Source organism: Thalassophryne amazonica, chromosome 22 (genome assembly GCF_902500255.1).
Source record: "Thalassophryne amazonica chromosome 22, fThaAma1.1, whole genome shotgun sequence".
NCBI classification, from domain to species: Eukaryota; Metazoa; Chordata; class Actinopteri; order Batrachoidiformes; family Batrachoididae; genus Thalassophryne; species Thalassophryne amazonica.
Window position 1 is genome coordinate 32,399,737 of NC_047124.1, and position 16,845 is coordinate 32,416,581.

At 42.5% G+C, this 16,845-nt stretch overlaps 1 protein-coding gene and 1 long non-coding RNA gene across 2 annotated transcripts in view; one reads left to right on the top strand and one right to left on the bottom strand.

Moving 5' to 3' along the window:
- plxna4 (plexin A4) overlaps positions 1 to 16,845 on the top strand; it is a 658,913-nt gene that overhangs the window by 558,479 nt on the left and 83,589 nt on the right. Inside the window, exons 19-22 of the mRNA XM_034163939.1 lie at positions 2,344 to 2,490; positions 3,866 to 4,100; positions 4,373 to 4,515; positions 13,110 to 13,378. Coding sequence (XP_034019830.1) covers positions 2,344 to 2,490; positions 3,866 to 4,100; positions 4,373 to 4,515; positions 13,110 to 13,378 — 794 coding nt within the window. The remainder of the gene's footprint in view (positions 1 to 2,343; positions 2,491 to 3,865; positions 4,101 to 4,372; positions 4,516 to 13,109; positions 13,379 to 16,845) is intronic.
- LOC117504477 overlaps positions 1 to 16,845 on the bottom strand; it is a 757,689-nt gene that overhangs the window by 189,133 nt on the left and 551,711 nt on the right. The gene's annotated exons all lie outside the window — the stretch shown is intronic.

Consider the following 16,845-nt stretch of genomic DNA (forward strand, 5'->3'; position numbering starts at 1 on the left):
ATAAATAAAACAGGGATGAAGTGGAGGTTTAAGAGTCACTAGGTGTTCACAGGAAATAGTTATTTCTATATTTATTTATTTATGTTCATTGTTAGTGTTATGTTTCGGACGCAGTCGGAAAACCGACCCAGCGTTTGAAAGGAGCCAGCATAAAATAAGCAGAGCACGGTTCAAAGGATAACAGAATTTAATAAACATAACAGTGAGTGATGCTAAACAACTAAACAGTCCTCGGTCTGGTGAGGTGAAAACACGGCGCGCTCTCAGCAGCGCAAACGGTTCGGACCCCGCCGACACCCCCCAGGTGGCCGCGACAAACCGAGTCTGTGAAGAAAGAAAACATGCGGTGAGTCCAACTCCACACAGAGAGACACAACTCAAAGGTGCACGCAATCAGCAAACACTTCCTGGCTTAAATCTATACATCAGCTTCTTACCCTGCAGGCACGGAACAACTCAGTTCAAATCTCCACTGCAGCAGAAGCTGATTAGACAATTAGCATAACGTGACAGCTCACTAACACAAGGTGTGAGGGACACCAAATCCACTGTCATTACTTCATAAAAGTCACCAAAACCAAATTACCTCAGGAAGTGTGCTGAAGAGCGTGAGACCTCACCCAATCCTCCTTCACAGACTGTGGCGTCAAACCTGGAGCGGTCTCTGCGTCCGTGATGGTGAGATTGTTCTCCTGACGTCGATCTCACACTTCTGCTCACAAGGTCGAGTCTCTGGCAATCACACACTGTGCATTCAAGGTTTAAATGCAGCAATCTCTGATTAAGACAAAATACACCACAGCTGTGAGTCCTGATGACCTGCACGTGATAACAAGCCTCAGGTGTTCAGGGTGAGGTCCTGATGCTCAGCCACTCAGTCCTGAATGCATACCACCTGGTGGGAGAAACAGAAAACAAAAACCAAACCAGCCAAACACCCCAGCCCACAACAGTTAGTTGGTTTAATCTTTTCTGTTTTGTTTTATCACATTCTTTTTCTGTGTTTCTCTAAAACTGTATTGTGGCATTATTAGTTATTATTACTATTATTGTTGTTGCTATTATTATTATTATTGATATATAAATAAAAATAAATGAATAAAATATTACAATTTGTAATACATTTGACTCTTTTACAGCTTAATGCTAACTTTAACACTGAAAACACCATAGACATGCTAACGCGTTAGCATCTGTCCCGTTTTTAAGTTCTAAAATACATCTATCAACTGTTTTAGAAGACCATAACAGGTTGGTTTAACATAAAAAGGTAAATATTACTCACATATATATATGCTCTTTAGGGTTTTAGCGGGGAATAATTAAGATAAAGCGAAATAAAACAAAGAACCGAAGCAGCAGATCAAAGCATTGCTTCATTGGTTCAAAGCAAAGCCACACTTTGCTCTACTTGGGGAAGGTCTGCCAATGTTCCCACAAAGACAGGGAGGAGAAGGACCGTGGCTTATAGCAAGCAGGAAATGGAGTGGAGAGGAGTAAAAATTCACACATTCCCTTCCTCCGCAGTCCACGCTGACATTGCTGCTGCTTTGATTAGCACAGAATGGGATGTTGCTTTGACAGTGAGAGTATCATATTTTGGCCCCAAAACACGCATGACACCACGTGCACGTGCGTATGTGTGGTTAAATTTTCCGAATGACGTAAATCTGTCGTGGTGATGGAGAACTTTAAACCATACATTATGCAGTCTTAACCAAAACTGAAAAATACCTGTAACTGTCCCTGGGTCCAGATTTGCAACAGAACTTAACATCGCCTTCCTTGGTCCATGTCCCATGGTTGGGGTTTAGCATATTGACTAATCCATGTGGCAAATAAACAAACAAACCAAAAGACAGAGACAAAAATATCAATTCCTTGTTGAACGTAATAACGTGATGATAATGGTGATGTGGTCCACAATCACATCCTGATTACCTGAAACAGTAAAGACCTCTGATGTTCTCTAAAAAACATCAGAGATACAAACAGCTGTACATTGAAGACCTCCATATTTGTTGATTGATGACATGATCTTTGTCATATCATGATGCACTGTTCATCGCTAGTGGAAAAATACTGTCATTAAAATTGTGATACTGCATTCAGACCTGTGCTTAACATTTATTGATCACCCACGACTCATGTCCCCATCAGTTTAATATTCCATAATGGTCCAGGCAGCTCTGCCTACACGAATCATATCCATATTCATCACTGGGTCTAATGCTGTGCTTATTCTATTTGTAGTCCATTAACGACATCCGATTTTCTTCCAAGTCATTTTTAGTGTGATTAACTCTCTTACACTCTAATTATACGTCAATATTTTTCCTGCAGGGCCGGAACTTCCTCCCGCCAACCCACAGTGGCAATGGAAAGCTGAATTACACCGTCCTGATTGGTGAGAAGCCCTGCATGTTAACCGTGTCGGACACCCAGCTGCTCTGTGAGTCACCCAACCTGACGGGTCGACATAAGGTCCTGGTGAGTGACACGACACAGTCGGCACACGCTCACAGAGGGACGCGTGGCACCTTATGGAGGTGACGATGGAGACGGCAAAGTGCCCGACAAATCAATTGACAGCTTGGCAGACGGACATTCTCGCTGTTGCTTTCTGTAGTGCTTTGTGTCCACTTCCAGACACACAATAAATTGAATCCAGTCAGACTTCTTGTTCCTGAACATTAGAGCACTCTGAGCTTTTGAGGAGGTACTACTTTTAGAACAAAGCGGTTCTCAACCTGAACCTACACATGTTCCATCTGACCCTGCGGATTCGCTCATTCAGGTGTGCTCAGCCAAACAAGTCCAAGCAGATGCCTGCATGAGCTCTAATCAGGTTTTGGCAGAGCAGAGAAAGATGGAAAATGTTTAAGTTAGGTGGTCCCTGAGGACCAGGGGTTGAGGATATCTGTCCTAAACCACCGCTCTGTTGAAGTATATACGCAAAAGCAGGTCGCCACAGTTTGTAGTTGGTTGTACAATATTAGGTGTTAAAAATGCATTCACTTCAATTATAATATTAACCAACTAGCACCAACGTTAGCTAGCTAACACAGCCCAGGTGATACGATGGCTAGCCAAGCCAGTTAGCATGGCTAGTTATCATGTATATTTGTGAATTGATGCTTCACCTTAAAGTGCCACGGGCCCTGTTTTCTCAGGCCTTGGTCTTGCTTGTTGGATGCCTTGACTTTGGATTTGAGGGGTTAAAGCTTTGGTCACCTATACAAAGTTCAAGGCACTTATAGTGGAAACCACTGCTGTCACTGTTACTTTCATAATATACATGTTTTGGACATAAATGTTCTTTGACTGTATTTTTGTTTGAATCTCTTTTTTTTTTCAGTCTTGATTTATGCATTAGCCTGGGTTATCAGGGGTCAAGGCCTTAACATGCGTCTTGCAGATCAAAGCCTTGGTGCAAGCCTAGCAGGTCAAAGCCATAGCCTTGAAGGATCAAAGCCTTTAGGAGTCAAAGGTCTTAGCTTTGCCATTTGCTGTGAGGGATCAAAGCCTTCACCTGGGCCTTGAGGGTTCAAGCGTTAGTCAGGACTTGGGGGGGGGGTTTAAAGCCTTGACCTTTGTATTAAGGGTTGTTGTAGATGGCTTTAATAGATACTATTGAGCTGTTTGTTAGAAAGTAGTATTTTCTAATCATAAAGGATAACTGTGTTATACTAGTTTACGATTTTCACGTTTAATTTTAACTTGTGATGTGAGATATCTGTGTGTAATGATTAGCTTCCAATTAACAACACTACAATTTAAAAATAAGAATGTCAGTTTTCAGTCTTTGCCATACATGTACGTATACAGTATCTGTTTACTTACGTATTTTTTTTTTTGTCTGCAGGCTCGTGTGGGTGGTATCGAGTTTTCCCCTGGCGTTGTCCATATAACATCTGACAGTCCGCTCAGCAGCACAGCGATCATTGGCATTGCTGCAGCCGGAGCGCTGCTCATCTTCTTCATCGTCATTGTGCTCATTGCCTACAAGCGCAAATCCCGTGAGAGTGACCTGACCTTGAAGAGGCTGCAGATGCAAATGGACAATCTAGAGTCACGGGTAGCTCTGGAGTGTAAAGAGGGTAAGGACATGCTAATGGCTATTAGAATTGATTTTGTATCTTCCTCAGTGCTGTGAACTAAAGTTTTTAGCATTTCTGAAAATTAGTTTGTTAGTTTGGCCATATAAGAATGGTATTGGCACAGCACGATGAGTCAGTGGTTAGCTCTGTTGCCTCGCACCTGGGTTTTATTCCAGCTGGGGCCTAACAGGATCAGTGTCATACATATGTTATCATTATGCTAATATTCCACTGTGGAAGTTAACTATTTCATGTATATGATTTATGCTCAGCTTTTGCAGAACTTCAGACAGACATCCACGAACTGACCAGTGACCTGGATGGAGCAGGAATCCCATTTTTAGACTACAGGACATACACAATGAGGGTCCTCTTTCCTGGCATTGAGGAGCATCCCGTGCTCAGAGACCTAGAGGTACTGTACAGTGCTGTTTAATTTGGAATGTCCCTACATAGAGAGGCTTCCCTTTTTGTAGGGTATCTTTTATCAGTTTTCTTAATTTTCTACTTTTAGTAACTCCCGTTTTAAGGTGCTTTCTTTTCATCTAATGCCCATGTGCTACATATCAAAATGTTCAGAACAATCTAAGCTTTGACAATAAATGACAAATATTTGTCTAGAATAAGGTGTACAAAAGTATTTTGGCTCTAGAGCTGAAAATATACAATAGAATGTGTTTTTCAAAACATTTTCAAATATTGAGTGAATATACATTTGTATGCATGTGGACAAACTGTTTTGATGTTAGAAATTGGTAAATGGACTGCATTTTTATAGCGCTTTTCCATCTGCATCAGACGCTCAAAGCACTTTACAATAATGCCTCACATTCACCCCGATGTGAGGCTGCTGCCATGCAAGGTGCCACCACACACCGGGTGCAACTAGGGGATTAAGAACCTTGCTCAGGGGCCCTTAGTGATTTTCCAGTCAGGCTGGGATTTGAACCGAGGATCCTCTGGTCTCAAGCCCAACAGTTTATAACCACTAGACCATCACCTCCCCTCACCAAAGTCTTTAAGTCATGAAAGTAATGTAATATATAAAAAGTATTTTAAAACAATGTATTAAAAAATACAAAAACTATGTTGTGCAGTGCAGCATCTCCAACCACTGGGAACTGTCAGTTGCAGAGATCTATTCAAAATCATATTTGTGAAATAAAATCACTCACCAGTTCAAGCGAGAAGTGTTCTATCTTCACTCTGTCAAAAAATGTCCTTGAATATCCTTCAGCAATGAAACGTGGAATGTCCGTCACAAAAATGTCCATTTCCTCCTTTGGACCAGATCAGTGATGAAAATAGATTGAGTTTATCATCCTTTCTATGTTCTGTAAAACTGTATGTGACTGCTGCCAATCCTAAATCACTTTAATGTTTATGGCACAGTAATCCCTCGTGCCGTATCGTCTGTAATTTTACTTTGCTCCTTTCAGCTTTGATTTTCTGTGTAGAGACATTAAAAATCAAAACGCTCAAAAATCTGAGTTTGTCTGTTCATGTGATTCTGTAGTCATTAACTGTAATAATATTTTGTAAATTAAAAAAAATGCCTTGAACATTGCTAACATCTTGTCCAGTAGAATGTGTTAGTCGAGAAACCTTGTATGTAGCGTACTCTGTGAGAAATATTTCGATTCTGTAGTACATGGATTTTTTAGGTTTGGGGTTGCTGAGATTCTTTTCCCAATCATAGCAATTCAGTTACAGTGTATCCAGAACGTCTTCACAGTCCTTCACTTTTTACACATTTTGTTATGTTACAGCCTTATTCCAAAATGGATTAAATTATTTTTTCCTCAAGAGTGTCTACACACAATACCCCATAATGATAATGTGAAAAAAGTTTTTTTTTTTTTAGAATTTTGCAAATTTATATTAAAAACAAACAAACTAAGAAATCATATGTACATAAGTATTCACAGCCTTTGCAGTGTAACTCAAAATTGAGCTCAGGTGCATCCTGTTTCCATTGATCATGTTTGAGATGTTTCTACAGCATAATTGGAGTCCACTCCAAGTCCCCAGGACTCTAAGCTGACCACCTGTCTAAGCTGAGTGATCAGGGGAGAAGTGTCTCAGTCAGGGAGGTGACCAAGAACCCGATGGTCATGCTGTCATAGCTCCAGCATTCTTCTGTGGAGAAAGGAGAACCTTCCAGAAGGACAACCACCTCTGCAGCAATCCAACAATCACACCTGTATTGTAGAGTGGCCAGAAGGAAGCCACTCCTTAGTAAAAGGCACATGGCAGCCCACCTGGAGTCTGTCAAAAGGCACCCGAAGGACTCTCAGACCATGAGAAACAAAATTCTCTGGTCTGATGAGACAAAGATTGAACTCTTTGTTGTGAGTGCCAGGTGTCATGTTTGGAGGAAACCAGGCACCATCCCTACAGTGAACCATGGTGGTGGCAGCATCATGCCACCACCATGATGTTTTTCAGCAGCAGGAACTGGGAAACTAATCAGGATTGAGGGAATGATGAATGCAGCAATGTACAGAGACATCCTGGATGAAAACCTGTTCCAGAGCTCTCTTGACCTAAACTGGGGCGATGGTTCATGTTTCAGCAGGGCAATGACCCTAAGCACACAGCCAAGATATCAAAGGAGTAGATTCAGGACAACTCTGTGAATGTCCTTGAGTGGCCCAGCCAGAGCCCAAACCTGAGTTTGATTGAACATCTCTGGAGAGATCTCAAAATATCTGTGCATCGACGCGCCCCATCCAACCTGATGGAGCTTGAGAGGTGCTGCAAAGAGGAATGGACAAAACTCAGCAAAGATAGGTGCACCAAGCTAGTGGCATCATATTCAAGAAGACTTGAGGCTGTAATTGCTGCCAAAGGTGCATCAACAAAATATTGAGAAAAGAGAGTGAATACTTATGTACATGTGATTTCTTAGTTTTTTTATTATTATTTTTAATAAATTTGCAAAAAAACAAAGAAAAACCTTTTCATGTTGTTATTATGGGGTTTTGTGAGTAGGCGTTTGAGGTAAAAAAAAATTTACTCCATTTTGGAATAAAGTTGTAAAATAAAATGTGGAAAAAGTGGAGCACTGTCAATATTTTCTGGATGCACTGTAAATCCAGTTTATTTATTCAGCACCAAATCACAACAAAGCTACCTCAAGGGACTTCACACAGGTAAAGCCTAACCTTACCAATCCCTCTGAGTAAGTGCACAGTGACAGTGATAAGGAAAAGCTCTCTCTGGTGTTTTTGAGATGTGAAACCTCAAGCAGACCAGGCTCAGAGGGGTGGCCCACTCTTTGGGCCTTTCTAACAGTTAGAAGGTTTTTGCATAAAATGAAAAAACAAAACAAAACAAAGACTCGCTCATTAAATTGTGTATAGTCCATCTCAGATCAGAGTCTCTAGTTTCACTTGTTGAATGATGCACTTTGGGAATCGATATCAGGACATGCTCGGTGGCATAGGTTGATTGGCTGAGGCTTGGCAGGCGACTCTGTGACCCCAACAACTTCTTGGACATTATAGCCAGCCTGTACCCAGTTACTGAGTACTGTGCAGTGGTGAGGAGGGGGGGGCGAAAATTTGATTTCTTCCCAATTCTGGTGTTCTTCAGGGATGTGTCCTGGCTCATCCACGCATGCTTGCATGGACTGGGTGTTGAGTACGGTTGTGGAAAGCAGATGCCTAGGTGCTGTTTTTTTTTTTGGGGAAGGAAAGGTTTACTGATGACTTCACGGACAGTGGTGCAATCTTTTGCAGAATCAAAGGATACCCTAATTTCAGCATTTGAGAAGCTGAGTCAGGAATTGAAGTGTCTGGGGTTGTGATTGTCCCAGATCAACAATAAGAGCCAAGCTTTTGATACCTGCCTGAAATTAACTGTCAGAAGTGCACCTACATATGGCAAAAGTGTTGAACATGTTGCGAGGTGATGGTCTAGTGGTGGGAGGTGATGGTCTGGTTGTTAAGCAGTGGGCTTAAGACCAGAGGATCCTCAGTTCAAACTCCTGTCATGCTGGAAAAATCATTGTTGTAAAGTGTTTTGAGCCTTTGATTCAAATGGAAAGAGACATCTGAAGAGACATTCATTGATCTCAACAGTGATATTCATCCTCTGCCTTTGAGATGGAGAGACACAGAGAAGAACTTATGGAGTCTTTAGGGTCCCGGTGCTTCCCATCTTACTGTGTAGTTGTGTGACTTGGACACTAACCAGTGATCTGAGGCAATAACTGGATGCCTTTGTAAGTATGTCTTCAGGGGATCGTTGGACACTATTGGAATGGCTTTGTGTCAACTGAACAGTTACTTAAGGAGACTCCAATGAGACGTACTTGCATTCTTAGGGATTAGTAGTTACAGTACTCTGGACATGCATTCAGACGGGTTTCTTTGACCATGATCCAGCACGCTGGTGCCTCAATGTTGAGAACTCCCACAACTGGTTGTAGCAGAAAGATGGTTACCTGTGAGCAGCAACCAGGTGGACAACCAGTCATTGGTTGTCCACCTGGGTGGTTGCCGTCCAGGACCAAAGGCGGTTCTGTGGTGGATGCTGTGACATGATCCTGGACCGGAGACTTGCCTGATTGAAGTGATATTATAAAACACGTCTGCTATTCTGCTAAACACGTCTGCTAGTCAGTCTCTCCATGTTAGTCGCTTAGCCTCATTAGAAACATGAGGGAAATGAGCGAGCTAATTAACAGTATGGCGGGTCACAGTAGGCAAAATTGATGCTGATTTTCACTATGTCGCTTTCTGGTAAACAAAAGCCTTTTGGTGCCTGACAACAAAAACACATTTTTACTAACATGGCAACTCAGGAAATCAGGTGCGCTCTCGTTAATAACGGCAATGATTCACGCTTCATTCTCACTCTACCTTAAAAACAAATTAAAAGTCAATCAGAGAGAGAAAGAAAAAAATCGAGTCATTTATTCCCGGTGGTGACATTGACAGACAGTCATTGAGCAGGTCGTCTTGTTCCATTAAAAAAAATGATGGACCCTATTTCAGTGCCCTTGGGGTTGGCTACTCCATCCCTGATGAGAATTTCTCAGTAATAAGCAATATTAATTATGCTTTAATTGGTATAAACGTTGAACTGTATGAGGAGTATAATATGTTATAGGAGCTTAATGAGAAAAGCTGCAGGCTGGTCCATGGCAGCCGATGTCTACTTAACGGTTATTGATGTGTCAAAGATTTTAAAGTGCTTTTTTTTTTCTTTTTTTGACTAGAGACTACATATAGGTACAAATAGCTCAAAATTGTAGCGTTTTTACCCAAACAACAAAAAGCTAAATACTAAAAAAACAAAAACAAAAAGAGACATGTTGAATAATGTTTCTTCAAAAAATGATGTGTTTCATCAAACTTTTTGTTGTTGTTGTTGCTGCAATGCTTGCGGTTTATTTTTGTCACTTTTTTCTCTTGCTATTCTCAACAATCTTGTTTTATGTTTGATTGGAGTTTTGCTTGTTCTTGTGGAAAAAATATTTATTTATGCTGTGTTTTTATCAGTTTCCGCTTGATTCTGACAAAGAAAAAAAAAGTATTTTTATTTATCTTATCTTTAGTTTTTTTTGTTTGTTTTTGTTTTTTGATGCACCTGTCCACAACAAAGTAGTCACATTACAGGGTTTTAACAAAAACTGCATATCATGAGGTGCTTTTTTCTCAGTGATATGAAGCAATATGTTCTTGTACTGTGTATTTTATAATCAGGTTATGTGATTTTTTTGCATTTTTGCTTCTGTACACCCACACAACAAAGGAAGACCCTTCAGCTGCTCCCTTATTTTCACTCGGGGTCACCACAGCAGAGCTGCGGTGGATCTCCAAGTTGATTTGGCACAGATTTTACACCAGAAGCCATTCCTAACACAAGAGAACTCGCAGGGGTGGCCTTGAACCGGTAACCTTCCACTTTGGAAACAAGTGCACATAAGGAGCTGAAAGAAAACAATCAAGCTGTACTTGTAGTGTCAGTTTTAATTTGAGGTGTTTAAAAAACATGTTCCACTAACTAGTCCCTCCATTTTTAGAGCCCATAAATACTTGTTCCAACTAAATGTGAGGGTTGTTGTTTGTACAAATCATCAATTTTACAGCCATCACACAATAATACATGAACATTTCCAAGTCACTGACTATGTCTTGGACTTTATTTCCACCAATCATTGAGAAATACAAACAGTTTGGTACTACTGAGGGAAGCCACCAGGATTGCCATGACAAATCTGGAGGTGTTATATAGGCTTTTGGGGTTGTGACTGGAGAACCTTTGTACAGTCACTACGTCATGGTGGAGTGGAACAGAATGTATTTCAACTCCATCATAGTTGTCGACACTGACAAAAGTGCAGAAATGGTGTCACTGTCCAGGGTTTGACAACAAGAAGCCATGCCAGGCAAGAAAACCAACTACCCCACTCCAACTGGGAAAGTGGACAGCATTGACACACCTTGAAACAACCAATGAAAGTAAGGAGGAGTGAGACATCTTCCTGCCTTCTCATCTTTGTGGTGCATGTGTGCAGTTCCATGTTGGGTGATCTGACAAAATGGTGTCACCAAAGTTGGCAGTGAGCTGAAGCACAAGCAGGAATAAAAATTATTTTGGAGTATGTGGTGACACAGGATGTTGGCAACATGCAGATTAGGTATTGTGGATTTTCAGTCATCAGAAGGATTTTTCCAGAATGTTTTCTAAATATCACATAATAAATCATTTAAAACCAAAAGCTGAGTTTTGGTTTTGATTGCATTCTGGACCCATTCCATTTGAACATTTATGAGGGCGGACTCTTAACTTCTTGAACAATGTCATTTCACACAGTTTTAGAAAAAAACATTTCTACAGTTCTGCAATGACATTTTGGAAAGCGAAACACTGTTTCGCTTTCAGATTCACTCAGTCACATCAGGAAACAAAGTGATAAAGTGATGTCAGATTTACTGGACTTGTCCTTAATGAGTGGATTAAAGCTGACAACTAATGAATCCCCTGTTTTACTTTAAATCATAATGAAATGTTTGTGCAGAGAAAATGGCACACGTATGTTTTAAACCATTTGACTCACATATCTCCAGAAACAGTTATGATGCAGGTTTCATTACCTGCATTGCTTCTATGGAAGGGACTGGAACACTGCTGATGCTGGCGGCGATGGGGGGGCATTTAATTGTAAATGACCTGATTGTGTGCAGTAATTCTGTGTAACAGTCACTGTGGAATCAGGCAGAGTGTGTATGCACAGTCATATGCACAAGCGCGCACATGTCTTGTCAAGCCGTAGGAAATTAGACTTGCACCTTAACAATCGCTCCCAGCAGATTACAAGAGGTTCTTCCAGGAAAGGTAAAAAGAGAGAACATATGCTGGTTGACAGCTGCATCGGATGCAAAGCGATGCCGGCTCACTGTGACTGCTCCTGACAGATTAAAAAAAAATAAATAAATAAAACATCATCTCCATCGGTGCAGTTTATGGAAAAACAGAGAAGGGTGTGCAGCAAGAGGCTGGAATAAAAGATGCAGGGACGATGAGGTCTCAGACGAGAGGATTTCACATCTCTGCACTCCCTTTCAACTTGCATTATGGTGGAACACGGCACCATCAAAGTAATAAACATTCCCTCAAGAGTTTCAGCTTTTTCTGCCTTTATTCTCAACCTTCACACTAAACAAAAGCTTGAAGATCTTAAACACGTTACCTCGTGAGAGCCGCGCCATTTCTCTCTGACGATCTTCATTTGTGTAGGTGGGTGGATGAAATAGTGGTTGAATTTACACCATTTCGACACTCACATGAGTTTTCATTATGTATGCAGGTGTACTTTTCAATGAAGTGTAGTGATATGGCTGCACGTACGCGTACTGTACCACCGCCAAAGCTGGACAATCCTCTAGTGTTTCCAGGTGGTGAACATTGTTGCTGTACTAGAGGTTCTTATCCTGGTCTCTGCAAACCTTTGCTATGAAGAACATCTTTACTGTGCATGTGATACAACTGCCAGAATGCTAGATGTGGTCAAGTCAAATGTCTGTATTAAGGTGTTTAACTCTTACTCAGCTATGAGGCATGGAATGCCTGATAGATTAGGTCCGTTCTGGTAGATAACGCGGGTGCCAAGTGTTTCTGCATCCACCACGCTATTAAATCTCCATTCATCCTGCATGACAAACAGCAAGCCAGACAACCAGTTTATCCTCACCACTTGAAACAAAGCATCCATCACAGCCAGGTGAAATGTGGGGTACCTTTGGTACTTACTAGGGTCTTCAACACTGAGCAACCTGTGTACTGGATCATACCGAGAGAAACACACCACATGTCCAAAATGTCGTTGCTGACATTCCCTCACAATGCAAGTGGTGATACTCCTCTTTGAAGTCTCCCTAGGACCACGTGTTTGACACATTAATTCCAAAAGTACCCAAGGATCCTTTGAAAAGACCTTGTATCAAAGACTCACAACTACACAGTAAAGCCGAGCAGTTCGGGTCAGTATGGCATAGTACAGAATGCTATTTTGTGCATTTCCACATTCAGATTTAGGAACGGCTACCAAAATAACTGAACCATACCGTACCACTTTTTGGCACCCTTCTCTTGGGGTACCACCCTGCGACTGCTTTCACACTATACAGGTTCAGACTTTCCTGATGGTCACTGCGGAAGAACGATATGACATCACACTGGCCATCTCAATGTCTGCCATGCAACCCAAGCCATGATTAACCATTCCGAACCATACCATGCTGTACCCTATCAATGTGGACCACTCTGTGGAAATGAGGCTTAAGACAGGAAGCACTTGGACCGCCATTCTCCTGCAAAGATATGAGCATCAACAAATGCAACTGTCTGGAGACGTGGTGACTCTACGAGCAGTTTACAGGCAAAGTCCAACGATCCACAGACCTGAATATCACTGCTGAGAGTTGTAGACCTTATTTCCTGCTTGTTACTTCAAAGTGTTTCATTCCAGTGTCTATTTTTGTTGTTTTTGCACAGGTGCCAGGCTACCACCAGGAACAAGTTGAAAAGGGTCTGAAGCTTTTCGGCCAGCTCATTAACAACAAGGTCTTTCTGCTGTGCTTCATCCGTACTCTGGAGGCCCAGCGAGGTTTCTCTATGCGCGACCGCGGCAATGTGGCTTCGCTTATCATGACGGTGCTGCAGAGCAAGTTAGAATATGCCACCGACGTCCTAAAGCACCTGCTGTCTGACCTCATAGACCGTAATCTGGAGAGCAAGAATCACCCCAAGCTACTGCTCCGCAGGTGAGTTAAGCTTCACTCCTATCACCGTCTAACAGGTTCACCGAAGTACAAATCTCATCTGTTGGCTTTGCGGCACGACAGTGTGTATTTGTGGGTATTTCAACATTTTTTGTTCTCTCCTTCCATCACATTCCTGCCTGTAGTCTGAAAATTGAGTGAATACTTAAACTGTCTTGTTAAACGATTGCACTTCATAAAAAGTCAGTGTTTTTAATGGGTGTGTTACTTCATTCTGTCAGTGTCTCAGTCTGCTCGTCAACACTTTCCCGTCTTTCATGTATTGAAATAAGCTCATGACCTTCAGTGTCAACCTCTTTTTCTGAAATACACAGTTCCCATGCGCATCATTAGCAAAATAATTGTGACTAATTAGAAATAAATACAATTTCAAACTGAAAGAACACACTCACGTGTGAAAGAGAGAGAAGCTGAATATCAGCAGCTCCCACTCTGCCACAGTCACAGTCCTCACTTGGATTTGTATCCGAAGCCTTAATAGCGAGCACTTGAACACAGCACGGCGCTGTATGACGCTTTCTGCCAAGGCTGTTTGGTAAACAGGATGATTACAGTTTGTTAAAACAACCGGTTTCCTCACAGTGCCATGCGTGCAGTATCACGTGGAGTGTATGTGCATACTGAAGTCCCTGTTTTTACTCTAATGATTTAAACCTGCAGTGTGCAGAATCACAGCTGTTTATTTGCAGGAATTTAATATAGCATTCATAACCATGTGTTTATTAGTGTATAAGTACCTCCAACAACAAACTGGTGTATTTTTATCAGCTTTGAATGATGTACATGGGAGCGGGCCCCCTCATGGAGGCCACCATGTTGCACCCCCATTTTGCTACAGTAGCCCAAAATGGACATACTTACTCTCTTTTGCATTTTGCAGTGCAGCTGCAAGGGACAAGAAAAGAAATACATGTTGATTATCGCCAGACAAGACAAGGGAGCATGAATCTCTGTCACCAAAGAAACGAAATCCTGACCGGAGACAGCATAATGCAATCTGCAACCTCACCACTAGGTGATGCTAAATCCGACATGCTGTAGGTTTAAGTTACGTATCTCAAGCATTATAGTTTCATGTCAAACTGTGAAACTATTGGGGGAACAGTGGGCGTAATCACCAAAACCCTGTTTTAGGTTCAGTTCAGTGATGCAGGATTAATTCCGTCTGCACAGGAGGCGTGATGACCCCGAGCTCAGTGAGCGACATAATACATACAATGTAAATGAGGGTGTATGCAGAAAAGGCAGCGAGAGGTATTCTGCATTAAAGGAGAGAAATGATGAGTACAGAGGAAATGAAGCAGGCGTTTGTTCAGTGTGATGCACTGTGACACCTTTTACAATCATGTGTCCATCTACAGTATGTTCCACATAAATCTAGGCAAATACCACATTTTCTTGCTGTTCAGTATGTCGATCCTGAAATAACAAACCTCCACAAAAACATGTGGAGGTTTTGCTATGGATGTTCGAAATATGGATGTATATCATTGTCAGTGCCCAGTGAACCTATTCCAAAGACCCATGTGCAGTGTACTATCAATTTACCCAAATTTCACTAACAATCAACCATTTGTATTGTCTACAGAAACGACATGTTTCAAAATTATCACCATCTGTCAACAAGGTTGTGAGAGGAACCACAAGGACTCCAACATATTCTGAGAGAGATCATTCAGACCTATCAGAACAGCAAACATTTACTTAAAAAAATTCTTCTAGAAAACTCAGAAGGCACCGTCTACGGACACTGTACCATTCCTTGATGTAAATCTGAAAATCATATTTTTCAAACTTTTTTATGTCAATCCTCGAGCACTTGGCGAAATTCTATTGTACCTGCATTAATGACAAATGTCCATCAGGTGGAGATATTGCTTCATTTCAAGAACTTTGATTACAGGCTGCGGTGAGACACAATGACAATCCTGTTGCTTATACAGTAGATATCACTGATAAATAGCCAGAAAATCATAAACCAATTAGAAATTTGATCAGTGGAGTTATATTTTTACCTCTGCCAAGGAGGTTATGTTTTCAGTCGTGTTTGTTTGTTTGTCTGTTTGTCAGCAGGATAACTCAAAACGTTTTGAACGGATTTTGATGAAAATTTGTGAAGTGGTTAGAAATGACAAGAGGAACAAGTGATTAAATTTTAGTGGTGATCCGGATCACGATCCAGATCCAGAAATTTTTTTTAAAGGATTCTTCACCATTGTGGGATAGGGGGAATTTTGACATTCTAGTTTCTAACTCCACAAAAACAAGGCAGAAAAGCTTGAAAAAAATTAGGGTGTAACATAGTCAAATTGTTGTGAAAGTGTAGGAACACGGACCCACAACAGGGGGCGCAATGAACGGACAATGGAGGAAGGTGAATAACAAGGTTTACTATTGTGAAACGAGCACAATGAATACAACAATCACAATTTGGGGTCGAATCCGCTGGTGTCGTGTGGGCAGGTTCGAAGGTAGGAGACGTCCGTCTCAGTCGAACCGAAACCACCCAGATCTCCTCTGCCACCGAACCCTGGAAATACTGGAACCGCCAAGTCCCGAATTCCCAGGTGGCCACTGCCTCCGCTCGTCGGATCCGGTACTGCTGGCGGGAGAGAGCAACAACACAGGCGTGGATGCGACAGCACCCAGCAACGGAGAGGGGAGAAGCCGCCTCCACCTCCAGTTACAGTATGACAGGCAGGTGAGTACTTATCTAAGCAATTCAGCTGTCCTGAAAAGGTTTAACAAATCTGTTAGCTATGTAGTCAGAATATAAATGCAGAGAACGTTACCTTCGTCTAAAGGCGATATCTCGGCACTGAGGTGGAGACGCCGTCCTCCTGATATACCTCTGTGCTGAGTGGAACAGCTGTGTCCGGTGATGGGTGACAGCTGTCACCCAGGCTGCTCCCATAAGGCGGCAGCGCCCTCTGGTGCCTGGAGCCCGCACTCCAGGCAGGGCGCCCTCTGATGGTGGTGGGCCAGCAGTACCTCCTCTTCAGCGGCCCACACAACAGGACCCCCCCCTCAACGGGCGTCTCCTGGCGCACGGCCGGGCTTGTCCGGATGGCGACGGTAGAAGTCGGCCAGGAGGGCCGGGTCCAGGATGAAGCCCTTCTTCACCCAGGAGCGTTCCTCGGGACCGTACCCCTCCCAGTCCACCAGATATTGAAAACCCCGGCCCATCCGACGGACATCAAGGAGCCGGCGTACAGTCCAAGCCGGTTCCCCGTCGATGATCCGGGCAGGAGGCGGCGCCGGACCCGGGGTGCAGAGGGGTGAGGTGTGAAGAGGCTTGATCCGGGAAACATGAAAAACTGGATGGATCCGCAGTGAGGCCGGAAGCTGGAGCCTCACTGCGGCGGGGTTGATGACCTTGAGGATCTTGTAAGGTCCGATGTACCGTTCCTGAAGTTTCGGCAAGTCTACCTGCAGAGGAATGTCCTTGG